The sequence below is a fragment of the Neophocaena asiaeorientalis genome, unplaced genomic scaffold (genome assembly GCF_003031525.2).
Source record: "Neophocaena asiaeorientalis asiaeorientalis breed wild unplaced genomic scaffold, Neophocaena_asiaeorientalis_V1.1 scaffold11, whole genome shotgun sequence".
In the NCBI taxonomy this organism is placed as follows: domain Eukaryota; kingdom Metazoa; phylum Chordata; class Mammalia; order Artiodactyla; family Phocoenidae; genus Neophocaena; species Neophocaena asiaeorientalis.
The window spans coordinates 133,268-152,305 of NW_020173124.1; the positions used below are offsets into that span (position 1 = coordinate 133,268).

General features: G+C 34.1%; 1 protein-coding gene across 1 annotated transcript in view; it reads right to left on the reverse strand.

Annotated features, from left to right (window-relative positions):
- LRP1B (LDL receptor related protein 1B) overlaps positions 1–19,038 on the reverse strand; it is a 1,787,379-nt gene that overhangs the window by 83,263 nt on the left and 1,685,078 nt on the right. Inside the window, exons 80-83 of the mRNA XM_024744102.1 lie at positions 10,777–10,893; positions 8,902–9,075; positions 6,966–7,091; positions 350–514 (exon numbers count right to left, since the gene is read on the reverse strand). Coding sequence (XP_024599870.1) covers positions 350–514; positions 6,966–7,091; positions 8,902–9,075; positions 10,777–10,893 — 582 coding nt within the window. The remainder of the gene's footprint in view (positions 1–349; positions 515–6,965; positions 7,092–8,901; positions 9,076–10,776; positions 10,894–19,038) is intronic.

Genomic DNA, 19,038 nt, shown 5'->3' on the forward strand with positions numbered 1-19,038 from the left:
AAAAAACAGATTTTGGAGTCAAATAGATAAGGCTTGTAAAACTGATTTTGCCTCATCATTTTAAGCCAGAGTCAGAATATCTATAAGCACTGAGCCCTGTCAATGCTACGCACTTAACACAAGATAATAATCATTATTATTGTTAATTTTTGTGACTTGGACTTCGATTGATATACTCAATTTAGAAAAAATGCCACTGATTACGTTGAATTATTAGATTTAACTTTTGTTAATGTGTTTGTTAAGACAACAGGAATTATATTCATAGCATTAAGTATTTTCTGTAGATTTTTCACATATAAGGAAAATTACAGATGATTTGAATATACAATGCCACTCAATTATTTACCTAGAGCTGATGGCATGCAAGTTCCTCCATTTTGACAGTAGTTGCTACAGTGGTTGATTTCACATCTCTCTCCTGAATAACTAGGCCAACAGTGACACCTCAAATCACCTTTCTCATTTAAAATGCATCTTCCTCCATTTTCACAAGTCAGTTTGCATGAATCATCTGGTTATAAGAAGAAATGTACAAATTAGCATGCCATTCAGTAGGTGGTAGAATAAGAAAAATTCAAATAAAGAAAAATTAAATACTAAGATTCACTTTTTTCCATAAAATTCCAAAAATAAATACCCCTAATATAAACGTAGAAGAAACAAAATACTATATGAAAATAGAGAAATAGATTTCAACCATTATTGAATGGTGAACACAAGTATTGAATTAACTTTTATTCTTTTTTAGGCTTAAAGCATTGTTTACCATTTCTTATATTTGTTAAAACATTAAACAATAAAACCAACTGAAACTTTCTAAAAATAAAATATTTTTCAATCAATATGGGTTTTTTCATGATATGGGCAAACGTGGCCTAGTTTTTAGAAGTGTTTGATATTAAACCAAACCGAAATATGTAAGATAAATATATATACAGTCCCCTACATACGAACTTTCAAGTTGCGAACTTTCAAAGATGCCAACGTGTGTTTGCATGTCCTATCACATAAGTTAGTTCACGTGTCTGGTGTACTTTGTCACGTGCCTGTATCCTCTACAAGTGGTTGTGCTTTTGTGTACTTTACTGTACAGTATTGTATAGAGTACAGTATCTTTATTTCAAGCCCAGGATGTCCAGAAGCAAGCATAAAAGCAGCGGTGATGTAGCTGGTACTGAATGTCAGGCATGAGTGAAAAAGCAGCTTGCCCTCCATCTCCTATTGCTGAAGATCCTTCAGCTCTACCCTCCCCCACCTCCTCTCCCTACTCCAGTCAGTAACTCTTCTTGCCTGTTCACTCGCTGCCGGCTCCTGTATGCCAGCTGTTATACTGTACTATTATACTTTTCAAGGTACTGTACTGTAAGATTAAAAATGTTTTCTCTATTTTTTGTGTTTGTTTTTTATGTATTATTTGTGTGAAAATTATTATAAACCTATTTCAGTACGGTACTATATAGCTGATTGTGTTAGTTGGGTACCTAGGCTAACTTTGTTTTACTTACAAACAAATTGGACTTACGAACATGCTCTCTGAATGGAACTCATTCGTATGTAGGGAGTATATATATAGTATGTATAGTGCATATATATAGTATAGTGAGCATATACAAAAACATATAATTTTTAGTATAGGGAAACATTTAAATGGAAAGATACTCTTTGATGTACATCCTTATCAGCTATATATTAACACACAAAACTAAAAATTACTTAGATTTGATACAAGATGGTGATAAAACAGTGTCAGAAACATTTTTTTCCATATATAAAATAATTAGGCAAAATCTGCCTATATAATACATTTTGGCTGAGAGAAAGAAAGGATGGTCATTCCTTGGGGTCACAAAATCATTTTTAAAAATATGATGAGTCTGATTTATGATAAAGATTGGTTTGGAATCATTTTCCACATTATTTTTCTGTATGTGTAGACATGGCCTTGCTCCATTAGAACTACTGCTTTACATAGAACAGGACATAATGTCCAATGGAATAAAGACAATTGACAATATTTTAAGAGCATTCTATTCAAAAAATACCTTTTTCTACAGTCACGCTTACTTTATACAAAATAAGATAAAATCAAAACAGCCTATATTGTTCACTCAAGATGCATTGGCACAGACATAACAGAAGCTTAAATAATTATCACTGCAATAATCACAAAAACATCTTAAAGAGCCTCAGTGACTTCAAATGACAACATAATTCAAGTATCATAACCACTGTCATAAACAGAGACCATCTATCAGCAGTGTCAGACGAATTTCGAGATTTTTGGCATTGCAAAGCAGTTTCCAATACTTTGTCATGTAGGGAGGCTTCAGGTTGGCATTACTAAAGTCTGCATTTGTAATATGAAGGGCGCTCTCATGAGGCACTATATACACAGAGTATAAAGAAAATGACAGTTGATGTAGTGAGACCTGTTTTTAAGTCCTAGCTCTGCCCCTTACTAGGCATACAAATTAACCTATCTGAGCCTTAGTTATTTCTACTTTAAGATAGCCTTAAGGACAAATGTGCAACTTAGCTCATAGGTTTGTTGTGAATATTAAATTAAATAAGAAACTGGAAAGTAAAAGTTAAAATTATAAAACTTTGTAAATTTTTAAGTATATACCATACACATACACACAAATGAGAATTTGAGTTCTAGCCATACTAGAATAGTATGAGGATGAAGACCTGCGATCTGGGTCTACAAGGTGTATTGTTAAATTTCAACAGGAAATTGAGGAACTTACTAGGTAAATTATCCAGTAACATTCTTATTCAGCATTAGGTATTGAGTGCCCATAAGGCGCACTGAGAATATAGCTCACGTGGAGTGGCATCTGTGAATACCAGAAGGTGAGCGTTGTTGAAACTGAATGAAAGTTACTGTGACTGGACCTGGATTACAGAGTGTGAAGGCAGGAACTGAAAGAGAGAAGTGAATTTAAAGAGATAAGCAGAGTGTCATAGGAGATCCTTGGATGTTGGACTTTCCCCCATAGCAATGTTAGGTCTTTGAAAAGTCTAAAAAGTCCAAGAATGACTGTACTGGTAGGGGTTAAACTGAAAGCAGGGGGACTATTAGGATTCTGTTTAAATTGTCCAGGCTAGATAAGATGATGGCCTAAAATAGAGTAATGTGGGATAGATAATGTAGACATATTCTGAAGGTAACTAGAAGACAAAAATCACATCAGAGGGAAAGGAAAAAACAAGGATAATTCTTCAGCTTCTAACACGAGGCCAATAGGACCTGAAGTGTTGTTTTATCTTTGAACATATTAAATTGGAGATACCTATATAAATGCAAGTGGGAATCTCTAGCAAAGAGTTGAATATAGAGGTCACGTTCTCAAGAAAGATCTCTAGTGAAACATGCTTGCTCAATTTAAAATTTACCAAAACATTTCTAACTCATTCAGCATGAAATATCCTAACTGGAGTTGTGAATGTGAACAATGAAGATAAATATTTAAGGTATTATGATCACATTTAGGATTGTTACGGGAGGGCTCATTTTCACCTGTGGATGTTCTGTGTAAAAATACATAGGTATTCAAAATCTCTACATGTTAGGACAGGTGCATTTCTATAATGTGCCTCATTAGGCACCAGAAATTTAAAAAATATAACACTGCCTGATGAAAGACTTACATTCTTTCAAAACCTAACTGTAATAGTTCTATAATGAAAAAGGAAGCTGCTTTTGTCAATAACAAAATCACCCCCAGAAGCCAAGCTCCAGCAATTATAATCAACTATAGGGAAGAGCAGGTGAATAGTTCTCCAAGAATGCGTAACATTTGAATTCAAATTTCTTACATGAAGATTAAAAATACTCAGGGTGCTCATCATTTAACAATAGCAGCTAGAGAAAGGCAAGTAATTACAAAGAGCTGAAAAAGTTGGCTGTATCAAATGCTAATGTCAGGAAAAAATTAATTGGCTTTTATCTTCACCAATCAATAATTCTAAAATCACTTAATTATATTCCTAACCGAAGTGGTTCAAGCCATCCATTACCAAGGCTCATATATAGAGGCCAGTGTGAATACTTTTTAACACTCAGATTATTTAAAATATAAGATTTTGTTTTAAATCATAAAATAAACATTGAGGAGGTTTCTGTAACCCTGCCTTTCAAGCAGGATTGAAATAGTAAAACTAAAATTTATAAAGAAGTTTTAGATCTTTGTATATTTAGACAAAATGCTTCCTCATTTAAAACATAAAACTATACAATTTGGTAATAGCTTCATTTTCTTGCTTACTTCACGACAGATTTATTTTAGAGTGCTGTGTGTCTACTTTTTGCAAGGCATTGTGCTAGGCACTTTCTGTATGTTATTTCTAGTATTTCCAATGACTCTGGACATGGGTACTTTGGGTGACTTGGAGACACTGGAGTGTATTATGTGATGATTAAGAGTGTGGAATGCCTAGGTCCACCTTAGGGTACCACCATTATTAAGTATTGTTAGACAGTCAATTGAGCCTCTCCATACTTCAATTTTTTATGTGTAAAAATAGGGGCAATGACAGTATAATATCATTGGAGTTTTGTGAGGATTAAATGAAATTATATATATATATATATATATATATATATATATATAACAGACTTAAAATATGCTTTGCTCATAAGCCTTCAAGGTATTTATTATTATTACTAGCAGTAGTAGTAGTATTTATTGTTAATCCAATTTTACACAGAAGGAACTGAGACTGAGGGAGTACAGGGCCAAACATATTAGTTAAATGATAGATCTTGGCTTAATCCAAAGCACCACCTCAGCTCTACTCCAGACCATGTTCTTCCTGTATATTTGTTGATTTTGTATTATTGAATAAATTATTTGCATTAAGCAAAGAGGAAAAAGGGAGGTTATGTAGAAGAGACAGTCTTATTTACTCATAAAAGGAAAACAAGAAAAGCTGTCTGCAACTTGACCATAAGAAAAAAAAAAACACACTTATAATATCTGAACCAGTGTAAAAGTCACACTGGTAGCACAAGCACACTGTGTACTTCTGTGTAGAATACTCATCTCTTTCCCAGGGGTCTCTTCCACCCAAACAATAGTGTAAGTAGACATGGCACATAGGAGGCATCTGTGAGAGCACTGCTTATGGGTATATGTGGAACTAGTGAAAATGAGGCACATCTTCCACAAGGAAGGAGTTGTTGACATTTTTAAGAATCTGTTTCTGAGATGTTAAGTATAGAGTCTGTGACTGTGTCAGAGCAGTGAGTGAAAAATGTACCTGATAATGTTTGAAAATGTTCATTTAATTCTCTTATTCTACCATCACAATTGAGATCATGGCAACTCCAGTTGGGAGAACTGGTAGAGGAAGGGTGCATCCTAGTACCAGTGACAGCATCCCTTTTCAATGACTGGCACTAAAATACCCATCCAAAATACCAGTCATGATTCATATTTAGCTCTCCGTTAAGAATGTTCCAACTGCCACCCACAACAGCACTTTGCACATCCTACACACTAACTGGAATAAATGACTCATTATTTTCTTTACAGTCCATGCTTTCATGACTTTTCAGACAGTTTCCTCTGTCTCAGTGTCCTCCTCCTTCATTCCTATTTAATCTAAATATAATCTATCTTTGCAGATCTTGTTCTAATGTCATGTTCTATAGGAACTAATCAATTCTCTAACTGGATAATCATCTAATTCCTCATAATAGCATAAAGTCTGTCTCTTTTGTGGCTTATATCACTATTCACATAAGTATTTATTGGTGTTTGTGTCATTCATCATTTCATCTTTTCAACCTCTTCAGCTTTGCATATCAAATGATTAAAAATACATATTAAATGAAAGAGCTGTGACAGTTTTAGACACTGAGTGCCTTAGGAAAGGCAAAAGTCTTCAGCTGGCATAACCCCCAGCAGAGAACAATGAGACAATGATATGGGGGTATAGATGCTGACTGAGGGCAAAGACACTGTGTTCACATGAGGAGTTCATTTAAAGAGAGAAATACAACCGGTAGGAAGCCCTGCTATGAAGAGATCCTAAGTGTGTATCTCATTGGAAAAATGTTTGCTGTGACCCTCAAGTGATTTTTGGAGCACTGCATTTTTGTCTGTGACATAAAATTAATGTGTTGATTTTCTTTTCTCTTAGTAGCATTTTTTTCCCATTATGGCTAATGTCTTGAATATGAGGAAACTTATTGAAAGTCTGCCTGGATATCCAAGAGACATCTCTTTCCCTTTCCCATCACACTATTTTCAGTTTTGATTTTTTTCATTTGATTTTTTCTGTTTTGCTATTTAACACATACTAGCATCTGAAATAATATTTCAAGTTTTTAAATGTTTGTTCTAACCTCTAGCTTCTAAAATATAAACTTCTTGAATGAAGAAATATTTTCAGTTTTGTTTCTAACTTAGTCCTTTTTTCTAAATTAGTGTTATGCTTTGCTCAGAAGCCCTCAAAATATTTATTATTATTAGTAGTAGTATTTACTGTTAATCAGATTTTACATAGAGGAAACTAAGATTTATTTTCTAAGTCTATCATCAGTTTCTAAATTAGTGTTGGCACACAAAACATATATAAAGTTGCTAAATGAATAGATGGATTTGGGAGTTGGGTTTAAACTAATAGCAGAATGGCACCCTCAGAAATATCATTATCTTTACTGATACAGGAACTATATAAACAGGTCTCTTGATTCTGTGTGTGATTTCAAAGTTCTTAATCTAGTCTTCGATGCACAGTAAGTGCTCAATGCAGCTTTGTGAACAAATGTAGAAAGAACTGACGGGAAGTCATCATCAGAGAAAAGAATAGTTTACACAGGCATTCAAGAACCAGTGATATCATGGAAATATCAGTGATGACTGAGTAGCTAATACTGCTCAGTTTCAGTAGTTGTGAACATTTACTGTACACAGTAATTCATTACTTACAGAATAATGAAGTTTACCTACCTAACAGGCTGTCATCATTGCAGGTGCCATTAATCAAATATTGTCCTTCTGGGCACACACAGGTGGCCCCAGAAGGATTCAGCAAACAGAGGAATTCACATGCTAGATCCGAGCATGGATTGGGTACTGATCAAAACAAAACAAAAGAAAAAAGAAACACATAATTATAAATACAATAGGTTTCAAAAACATAAAATCCAATAAGGTGAAATGATGAATTAGCAATGTTGAAAAGAAATAACATCAAATTTTTACTGGGAGTATCTTATTTCAATATTCCAATTCTCCTTTATAGATGAAAAGAAATTACTACCCAACATTCAACATTAATAGAAACTTTACCCTACTTTACATTTCCCATGAGGGAGAAGAAATTATTCAAGCACATACTTTGTCACTTTTCCTTTGGCAAATTTAGGTAGTTTCAAAACTGGTTTAACAGACAGAAACAGCTCCCCCTGGTATTCACAAAGGCTTAAAATCCATATGTAGTTGTCTGTCAGAACACAAACAAAACATGGCTTTTTTCCCTAAAAACATGTTTAATATGGTGTGCTTTCCATCAGATAGGAGTTTGTGTGCATGGATAAATGGGTACCACATTTATTTTTGTCTATATTTCTATCCAATCGGTATCCTCTGCAGCCACAGCTGTTGTGTGGCTTTCCATGCAGGATCTATCATTAGAATGAAACAGAAATGGTATCTAGGTAGTGAAATGGTGACTATGAAAGTGGCTTTCATTCTGTAAGAACCAGTAATCAAACACCTATTATACTTAGGGCAGACTTTTATTTATTTATTTTTTATGAAGGTGGAGATATTTGACTATGAATATGAATCAAAGAGAGCTAGAGGATGAGAGGGAATGTCTTCATATTAACCTTGGAACCATATGTGTCAGATCATTAGCAAAGAGTAGCAAAACACTGAATAGAATTTCAGGGAGGTTTTAGGGGAATATATGTTGTTTTAATCTGTTTCCAAAACTGATTTGGTAAATATCAGTTGTTACCTTTCCAGACCATCATACCAAATGAGATTAAATCCCTTTTTTTTTTCTTTTTGCGGTATGTGGGCCTCTCACTGTTGTGGCCTCTCCCGTTGCGGAGCACAGGCTCTGGACGCGCAGGCCCAGCGGCCATGGCTCACGGGCCTAGCCGCTCCACAGCATGTGGGATCCTCCCGGACCGGGGCACGAACCCATGTCCCCTGCATCAGAAGGCGGACTCTCAACCACTGCGCCACCAGGGAAGCCCAATCCCTTTTTATTTGCCATAAAGAATAGTTATAAGTAAATCTGAAAGTTTTTTGAAGGGTGAACTCATACATAAACACAGATCATTAGAATTTCGGCCACATTTTATTCCTTTGTTCTTTGATATTTTTTATGGCTTTGTTTGAAACAGATCTTTCAAAATAACTATGTCAATTATTTACCTATATTTTTCTAGGAGAGAAAGTAACAATAAAAGTCATAAACCATGAGAGAAAATACAACCCTTGGGAACATTCTCCTCAGATACCTTTAAAGATGAAATGTTAAAGCTATGATTTTTACTTGGTTATCAGTGAGTGAAAAAGGCTAATGACAAATATCCTTACTTGTGTGGTTTATCTATCGACCCACAAAGTTTTATTAAGAATTTAGAAAAACACAAAATAAGAGACAAATTTTTATAACAAAGTTAATTCTAATTCCAAGAAAATACAAACAAATCCTGAAATTTTCATACCTGTTTTAGCAAAAATAGCAACTATTGCATTATTTATTTCTTGTCTTTGGTAATTTGAAAAGTCTGGTTATACCAAAATTAAAGTGAACTTAACTTATTGGGGTTAAGCCATGAATAGAGTTAAGAATTTAAAAATATTTTGAGAGTCATAAGAAAGAAACTTTGTCAATATAGATAATAGTATAAAATATTATACTTACAGTCTAGTTGTTTATAGCGATGAGAAATCAAAACACCTTTTGTTTTATCAACATCTAAAGCTAGGTACTCTACTGAACCATGGCCAAATTTTTGTACTCGAAATACACCATTTTTAGGTCCTGCTCCATATATATAATCTTCGAAGACATCAATCCTGTGTGGATGTAACAAGCCTAGAATTTTTAAAAAATGCAGTTGTAAGGGTTGCAATATAAATACTCAGACTTAAGAAAACTAAGTTTATCCAAGATCATATAGAAAATCTTATTCCTGTTCATAAAAAACCTTTCAGAATTAGAATGTTTTTAATATTAGCTGTAACATTGTTAGGATTAATTTATTAGCAGTAGAAATATGTGAGATATTAAACTTGTCACTCAGAACATAAAAAACACTTCCATCATCACTTTAATCATCATCACCATCACAAAGCATTGGCTGGGGGACATATTACACACAGTAATATTTTCTGCTGTACAGTTTGCAAACAACAACAACAAAAAGCCTACAGGCTAATGTTATCCATTGCTCAAAACCAGGAATTTACAAAATTATCATTTTGTGTTCTGTATAAAATTAATGGTCAAATTAGATTACCTGAATGACAATTTTATCAATCAATCATGAACTGATTTTAAACAGTAAAATCCTCCTCCAAAATTTGGCATTACTATTATCTGTTTTAGAAATGGGGTAAGAAAACAAATTGGCAAATGGTAATCATACATATGACTAGTATGGCTGAGAAGAATAGTAATAATAATAATAATTTTTCATATTTTACAAAATGGCTATTATTTGAGAGAATTTATAAGAAATATAACTTTTGGTACTGAAATTTAAACAAGTAAAATAACATTTATATTTCACTTATTATCTAAAGGTTGTAAAACATAAAATGCCTTTTAACATATATTTTCCTTCAATGTTCCTTGAAACAGTAAAATGTACACTTAAGCTAAAACAGGTAAATTTTTGCAATCAATTATGTGAATATGGAATTTTTTTCCATCTAGGGTTATCATACAAAAAACACACACTTCCAGTAAAGACACAGTGAAAGTTCAATGCAATTATTTTTCTTGAAACTTCTCTGATTTTGTTTAAAAAAAAAAAAGGAAGCAAAGCAATATTCAGTAAATAAAATATGTAAATATAAAAACCTCAAGTATATATTGTGAACAATTGGTGTTAAATAGGTAAGCAGTTTTGGTAGGAAAGGGAAAGAAGAACAGAAGGGAAATCAATTAGTTTCATCAGAAAGAACTGAGATTGCCAGGCAAAAAAAGTGTGAGACACAGAAAGGAGTCAAAAATGAGAGTAAAAAATAGGAGGTAGACACAGAGATGGAGATATAAAAGGGTGCCACAAAAGAAGAGCACATGTAGATTCTGCAGGCACTTGTGTGAGAGATAAGTTGTCATTTTTACATGTTGCTTTTCACATGGATGAGAATATCCCTATCAACTACCTAAAATAATAATTTTTACTATGATGTTTTACTATATACAATAACTCATTTCCTACTTATCACTGCAATTTGAAATTAAAAATAGCGTTCACAGGCACTAATCTCGATTACTTGAAGTGTTCTGTTCAGAACAGAACATCCACGGAAGCAACAAACAGAATGAATATTTTTTGAATCCGGGTAGCAACGGACCAAGTTTGTTCTAGAGTCAAGAAGTTCTTCTGGCCTGGCCTCTTTGTTATTCTAGTAAGAATGAAAATTGTAAGGAACAGTAAGAGCTATAAGTTGAAAAGAGAGAGAATCTGAGGAAATACAGAATGTAAAGCTTTCATATTATATTTATGTATCATTATTTAATACTTTCAGTGATAATTAAAAGCAAAAACAAGAGCACTTCACAAACCTTGTTTGCTGCTGACAGAGATTACTGAATCAGAGCCGTCATATAGAACGCTGCCAATAACAGAGAGCTCAAGGTCGGCCCAGTATATCCGTTCACTGAAATGATCCACGGCCAGACCTGCAAAATCAATACACACAGACAAATAACAGCAATACATTTGAGATTATTTAAAATTATGTTTCTGCTCCTTTAATGTCTTATTATAATTGACATTTTTCTTCAGACATCTTAGAAATTACCCAGCCTATATCACAGTAGTGCAAAAATCAGAAAAACTGAAATAGCTTAATCCCTATCTGAAATACATGTGTATAGATTACATAGAATTTATTTAATAAACTATGGCAAAAAAAACTTACTTCACATAGGGAAAGCCACCCTAAATATCTTTCCTTTCTATACTGCTTTCTTAATTATGGTTATTTTCTAAAAGAATTTCCCATGATACTTTCATCATTTAAATCACTTACCCAACCATTATTTAAAATAATTCAGTGTAATTAGTTATATTTTGAATCTTTTCATGAAGGTGCATTTCTCAGAATATAAAAGGTTCATGGGCTTAATCATAAGATATTTTCATCCACTTGGAGTTAGTCTACAGTGTTATGAAACACCTGTGTGCAGGCTGAAGTATAAATTGACTAAAGATTGATGTTTATAGTAGGGAAGAATGAATAGTAAATTTCTTAATTAAGGTTCTAGTTGTATTGATACTTAAATTTTTCACTCTATTTTTTTAGTCTAATCATTAATTTGCTCTGAGACTGTTTGTCCTTCTTTATATCATCAGTATCTGTTAGTGAATACCACTGGACTAACATAATATGTAGTAAAAAATCATGTTTTGCTATTTATTCAACTTTTTATTTTGTATTTCATAATGTGATTGGAGTCTAGCCGGTGTCTTCTTGCACAAATATCAACACATATAATACCTTAAGTAAACTTCATTCAGTATAGAAGAGTAAGATCTATGACATATGAATTACATAACAAATCCTCACTGCTATAGATATTCAATTTTTACGACATAGCTAGTCTTTAGATATGACATACTTTGATAGTACAATGCAATCAAAATACCTTTGGCATCTGAATGCTAAAGAGCTTTCTGAATCAGCTCATTCAATAAAAAAACCGAGGTACCTCTCAATGGCAAGGCAACTGAATGAAAAGTATTTTCGAGTTTACACTAATTGTATTCCTGTGTAGATGGGCCAAGATTAACAATCAAAATGAAAGCATATCATGCTTCATTTCATTTGGGAATAATTCTTCAGTTCAGTGTGTAGATCTATCCCAAATGTAATCAAACTAAATATAAATATTTCTCCTCAAGTAGAGTATACAGATGTTCTATGCCCAATCAGCCTCTGAGAAATGAGTTAACAATTAAAACAAGTGGCCCATGTTTTACTAGTTTCTGCTCAATGAGTAATTTGTTATTTGGAGTTATGCTGGGAATTAGGTTTTTGTTTCTTCATGTATAATTATGGGTAACATGAACCATAAAACCATCCAGCTTCCTGCTGCCGCCATTCTGTTTCAAAAAGGTTATCTCAGAAAGATTGAAAATGCTTTTCTTTCTCTCCCACCAGTGTAATACAATACTACATACTAGTACCTGGCAGTGTATGGTGCAAGGGAGGAGCTTTTTTTTTTAAAAAGCTGTTCCCAACATAATGCGTCTCTACATTTGAATATTAAATTTGTTAATCATATAAAAGAAGAAGACAATGGGTGTGTAATCTAATTTAATTACCAATATTGTTTCTTCAGATTCAGCAGCAGTAAAAATTTCTCAAACGTGTCATACATTGCATTGTTAGTCTAGGCTTTAGAAAAACACATCTTTATCATCTCCAGTCCCATACCGTACTATTTTGGATTGAATTACATCTAGATAAAAATTATATAACAAAGCTTTTAGATGAGTGGGATTTATATTCCCCCACATCCACAAATCAATGATTTTGATTTTTTCTTAAGCCCTTTAATGAAACAGATAGTCTTTTAAATTAAAAAGTTAAAAAAGGAATCAACTTACTTTTTTGTTATAGAGATGAGTCAAGTTTATATGAAAGAACAAGTTCATTTCTATATCTTTAAAAATATCACATCTATTTTTTGTCTTTAACAAAGAAGCAATAATAAAATGGGGGAAAAATCAATTCCCAGGAAAGTTATTCTTATCTGAACTGGGAATGGTGAATATTTGGAACCAAGTCAGTGTAAGTGCAGAAAATTTAAAATAAAATGTCATACTTGTTCTAATCAAGCATAATGGAATCACAGTTTGGAAGTATTATGAAAGATAAAGTCTCAATAAGTTTTAGGAGCACATGATAATGACCCTAATTGTGTATTCATTTTCTAAACATCTCCCATGATATCAAGACTACTGTTACATTTTAGGGATTTTTGAATCTAACTTTTGTTGAACTCTGAAATTTTCCAAGATCCTCCCACTAGTGCCCCTATTTCCACTATGATCTAAAAAGAAGAAAGAAAATGGTAAAAAAATCTTATGAGAAATGACCACAGTACCAATGTGATATTTAAGAGAGAAAACTTGGAGAGAGAAATAAATTAAAATCACTATGTTTTCAGAAAGAGAGAAAAAGATTTTATACATTTTGTGTTAAAGGAAAGTCAAGATTTGTAAGGTAGTAATACCCAACAGGTGCGCACTACCCTATTCTTGATTTAAGAGGTATAAGAGGGGTCCAAAAAACTAAAAATACTTACCACTATGTCAAATTTATTTTTAAAAAATTGTTAAAAGTATTTTTTGAGATAGGTTGCCTACATAGGGTCTTAGATTCCGAACTACATTAAAGTTGTTTTTACACATATATGTATATATATGTAATATACACACACACACACACACACACACACACCATACAAGCACACACACATATCTACTTATGAGTGTTAGTAAAATAATGTATCAAGGAATTGAAAAAATAGTCCTTAAGTTTTTATCTATTTCATTTAATTAGAGATCTTTTGTTGGTCAATGACAAGGAATTTACTGAGTGAATCAAATAATCACGACTGGTCCAGGGCCAGTGTGTACTTGTTTATTCTCTCAGAAATTGCCACGATTTGAGAGGAGGGAAAGGTAACATAAATAAGCTTCTGGATATCAAATAATATGGTATTTAAATCAGACTCATGTAATTCTACACGCCCTTCTACTGCAGGGAAAACTGGAAACTATCCTTATCTGACACAGAATTCATTAACTCAATACATATTTGTAAGGCAACTCTCTTGCACCATACACTGCCAGGTACTAGTATGTAGCAAAGAATAAAACAGATCATGTTCCTGCTCTCATGGAACGTCCTACTCAACCACCACACAATTGATTGAATCAGAATATAGATTATGCTTCTTATATTTAATATAGGGCCTAACAAAACGAAGTATGCCATTTGTTAAAAGAGGTCTTAATACCATACCATGGGTTAGAGTGTTAAAAATTGGAGGCATTCATCTCTTCATTCATTCAACATATAATTAGTCTTAAGCACATACTAATTACAGGCACTATAACATTCTACAGGGGATATAACAAGAATATCCATTATGGTTTTGGTTTAACCTGTTATGGTCTTGCTGGGCACATAGATTATACATTAAGGAGTCAATGATCTACTATATCATTAAAGCAGTAGATTATGGAGTACCAAGTTTGGAGATAACGAGTGCTTTCAAAGCCCAGAAATGAGGTATTCTCATGAGTTCGGAAAGGAGGCAATGGCAGTGCTGGTGGTGAGCAAATACAGGGCTGTCTGGGTGGTGGGCTAACTATCCGATCAGTACAATTCCAACCCTAGAATGCACAGAGGTTATATAAAGGGACAGAGACAATTTTCTATCTATTCCTATTGCTGTTCATAATGCCGATATCACCTTCACTCTATTGAAGTACAGAGTATAACCAAATGTACTGCATCCTAGTGCACATAGTCATTCATGGATGCATCAGGAAAGACAGAATTTCCTTTAAACCCCATACATAAAGAACAAGATGTTACACACGGAGGGAAACAGAGGCATTATTATAGTTACTGATTTCACATAATAACTTTGGAGTCAAGTCAAATATTTATAAACATACACCAACAAAAGAGAGAATATAGGTACGAATAAGTCTAAGATGTTTCTAGGAAGACATAAGCAATGAATGTACATCCATGTAAGGATATCTTATAGAATATATTTGCATAAGTGCACATGTCCTCCCACATATAACATGCATATATGCATACAGATGCAGAATGACTGCCAGCTTTTCATTGTTACTTTCTAGTAATATGCTATTTATAAAATCTAAATTATCTATTATTTCCTAAAAATCTTCTGAGATTTGTTTTTGACTCATTTGTATATCAATAACATTTGGCATGCCATACTTAAGAGTTACTAAAGATAAAGACAACACTGAGAGATGTTTCTGCTTGATGGAATAAAATCCTGCCTAATTATATAAGACTAGCATTTCCAATATTAAGAAATTCATTTATTAAGCAGGTCGGCATGAAATAAAGCAATAAATTTTTACATGTGGTGTGTGGACTTTTTAAATCTTACAGAATTCTAATTGATATACAATGAGAAAATTAATCAAATTAACAAAATATACTAAATGACACTTTTAAATGTGGATAAAAATAATAATTGGTCCCCTTAAAACTAGAATTGCACCTGTGAGCCACTCAGCACTACAGTAGAAATACATTCACAGGACAACTAACTGCTGAACAATCATCAACAGGAAGACACTGGAACTCACCAAAAAAGATACCCCACATCCAAAGACATAGGAAAAGCTGCAATGAAATGGTAGATGGGGAGCAATCACAATAAAATCAAATCCCATAACTGCTGGGTGGGTGACTTACAAACTGGAGAACAATTATATCACAGAAGTACACCCACTGAGTGAAGATTCTGAGCTTCACGTCAGTCTTCCCAACCTGGGGGTCTGGCAATGGGAGGAGGAATTCCCAGAGAATCAGATTTTGAGGGCTAGCAGGATTTGATTACAGGACTTCGACAGGACTGTGGCAAACAGAGACTCCAATCTTGGAGGGAACAAACAAAGTAGTGTGAGCATCAGGTCCCAGTGGGAAGGAGTAGTGAACCAATATGAGACTGAACCAGACCTACCTGCTAGTTGGAGGGTCTCCTGCAGAGGCGGGGGGCGGCTGTGGCTCACCATGGGAACAAGGACACTGGCAGCAGAAGTTCTGGGAAATACTCCTTGGTGGGAGCCCTCCCGGAGCACCAAAAAGCCTGTAGGCTCCAGTGCTGGGTTGCCTCAGGCCAAAAAAAACAGGGAGGGGACTCAGCCCCACCCATCAGCAGACAAGCAGATTAAAGTTTTACTGACCTCTGCCCACCAGATCAATACCCAGCTCTACCCACCACCAGTCCCTCCCATCAGGAAGCTTGCACAAGCCTCTCAGATAGCCTCATCCACCAGAGGGCAGACAGCAGAAGCAAGAAGAACTACAATCCTGAAGCCTGTGGAACGAAAACCACATTCACAGAAAGACAGACAAAATGAAAAGGCAGAGGACTAGGTAACAGATGAAGGAACAAGATAAAATCCCAGAAAAATGACTAAATGAAGTGGAGATAGGCAACCTTCCAGAAAAAGAATTCTGAATAATGAAAGGGAAGATGATGCAAGACAATGGAAAAAGAATTGAGGCAAAGATCAAGAAGATGCAAGAAATGTTTAACAAAGACCTAGAAGAATTAAAGACCAAACAAACAGATGAACAATACAATAACTGAAATGAAAAATCCACCAGAAGGAATCAATAACAGAATAACTGAGGCAGAAGAATGGATAGGTTACCTGGGTGACAGAATGGTGGAATTCACTGCTGCAGAACAGAATAAAGAAAAGAGAATGAAAAGAAATGAAGACAGACTAAGAGACCTCTGGGACAACATTAAACACACCAACATTCGCATTATAGGAGTCCCAGAAGGAGAAGAGAGAGAGAAAGGACACAAGAAAATACTTGAAGTGATTATAGTTGAAAACTTCCTGAACATGGGAAAGAAAATAGCCACCCAAGTCCAGGGAGTGCAGCGAGTCCCAGGCAGGGTAAACCCAAGGAGGAACATGCCGAGACACACAGTAATCAAATTGACAAAAATTAAAGACAAAGAAATATTACTAAAAGCAACAAGGGAAAAATGACAAATAACATACAAGGGAACTATCAAAAGGTTAACAGCTGATTTCTCAGCAGAAACTCTACAAGCCAGAAGGGAGTGGCGCAATATATGTAAAGTGATGAAAAGGAAAAACCTACAACAAGATTACTCTACCAAGCAAGGATCTCATTCAGATATGATGAAAAAATCAAAAGCTTTACAGACAAGCAAAATCTAAGAGAATTCAGCAACACCAAACCAGCTCTACAACAAATGCTAAAAGAACTTCTCCAAGGTCGAAACACAAGAGAAGAAAAGGACCTAAAAAACAAACCCAAAACACTTAAGAAAATGGTAATGGGAACATATATATCAGTAATCATCTTAAATATGAATGGATTAAATGCTCCAACCAAAAGACACAGGCTCACTGAATGGATACAAAAACAAGACCCATATATATGCTGTCTACAAGAGACCCACTTCAGACCTAGGGACACATACAGACTGAAAGTGAGGGGATGGAAAAAGATACTGCATACAAATGGAAATCAAAAGAGAGCTGGAGTAGCAATACTCATAGCAGATAAAATAGACATTAAAATAAAGAATGTTACAAGAGACAAGGAAGGACACTACCTAATGATCAAGGGATCAATCCAAGAAGAAGATATAAGATTTATAACTATATATGTACCCAACATAGAAGCACCTCAATACATAAGGTAAATGGTAACAAGCTATAAAAGAGGAAATAAATAGTAACACAATAATAGTGGGGAACACCTCACTTACACCAAGGGACAGATAATCCAGACAGAACATTAATAAGGAAACACAACCTTTAAATGACACAATAGACCCGATAGATTAATTGATATTTATAGGACATTCCATCTGAAAACAGCAGATTACACTTTCTTCTCAAGTGCACACAGAACATTCTCCAGGATAGATCACATCTTAGCTCACAAATCAAGCCTCAGTAAATTTAAGAAAATTGAAGTCATAGCAAGAATCTTTTCTGACCACAACATTATGAGATTAGAAATCAGTTGAAGGGGAAAAAAATGTAAAAAACACAAACACATGGAGGCTAAACCATATGTTACTAAATTACCAAGAGATCACTGAAGAAATCAGTGAGGAAATCAAAAAATACATAGAGACAAATGACAATGAAAACATGACAATCCAAAACCTATGTGGTGCAACAAAAGCATTTTTAAGAGGGAAGTTTATAGCAATGAAATCCTACCTCAAGAAACAGGAAAAATCTCAAATAAACAACCTAACCTTACACCTAAAGGAACTAGAGAAAGAAGAACAAGCAAAACTCAAAGTTAGTAGAAGGAAAGAAATCATAAAGATCAGAGCAGAAATAAATGAAATAGAAACAAAGAAAACAATAGCAAAGATCAATAAAACTAAAATCTGGTTCTTTGAGAAGATAAAATCGATAAACCTTTAGCCAGACTCATCAAGAAAAAGACAGAGAGGATTCAAATCAATAAAATTAGAAATGAAAAAGGAGCAGTTACAACAGACACCGCAGAAATACAAAGCATCCTAAGAGACTACTACAAGCAACTCTACGCCAGTAAAATGGACAACCTGGAGAAATGGACAAATTCTTAGAAAGGTATAACCTTCCAAGACTGAACCAGGAAGAAATAAAAAATGTGAACAGACCAATCCCAAGTAGTGAAATTGAAACTTTGATTAAAAATCTTCCAACAAACAAAAGTCCAGGACCAGATGGCTTCACAGGTGATGTCTATCAAACATTTACAGAAGAGCTAACACCCATCCTTTCAAACTCTTCCAAAAAATTGCAGAGGAAGGAACACTCCCAAACTTATTCTATGAAGCCACCAACACCCTGATACCAAAATCAAAGACACTGCAAAAAAAGAAAATTACAGACTAATATAGAAAAATGAATATAGATGCAAAAATCCACAAAATACTAGCAAACAGAATCCAACAACACATTAAAAGTGTCATACATCTTCATCAAGCGGGATTTATCCCAGGAATGCTGGGATTCTTCAATATATGAAAATCAAT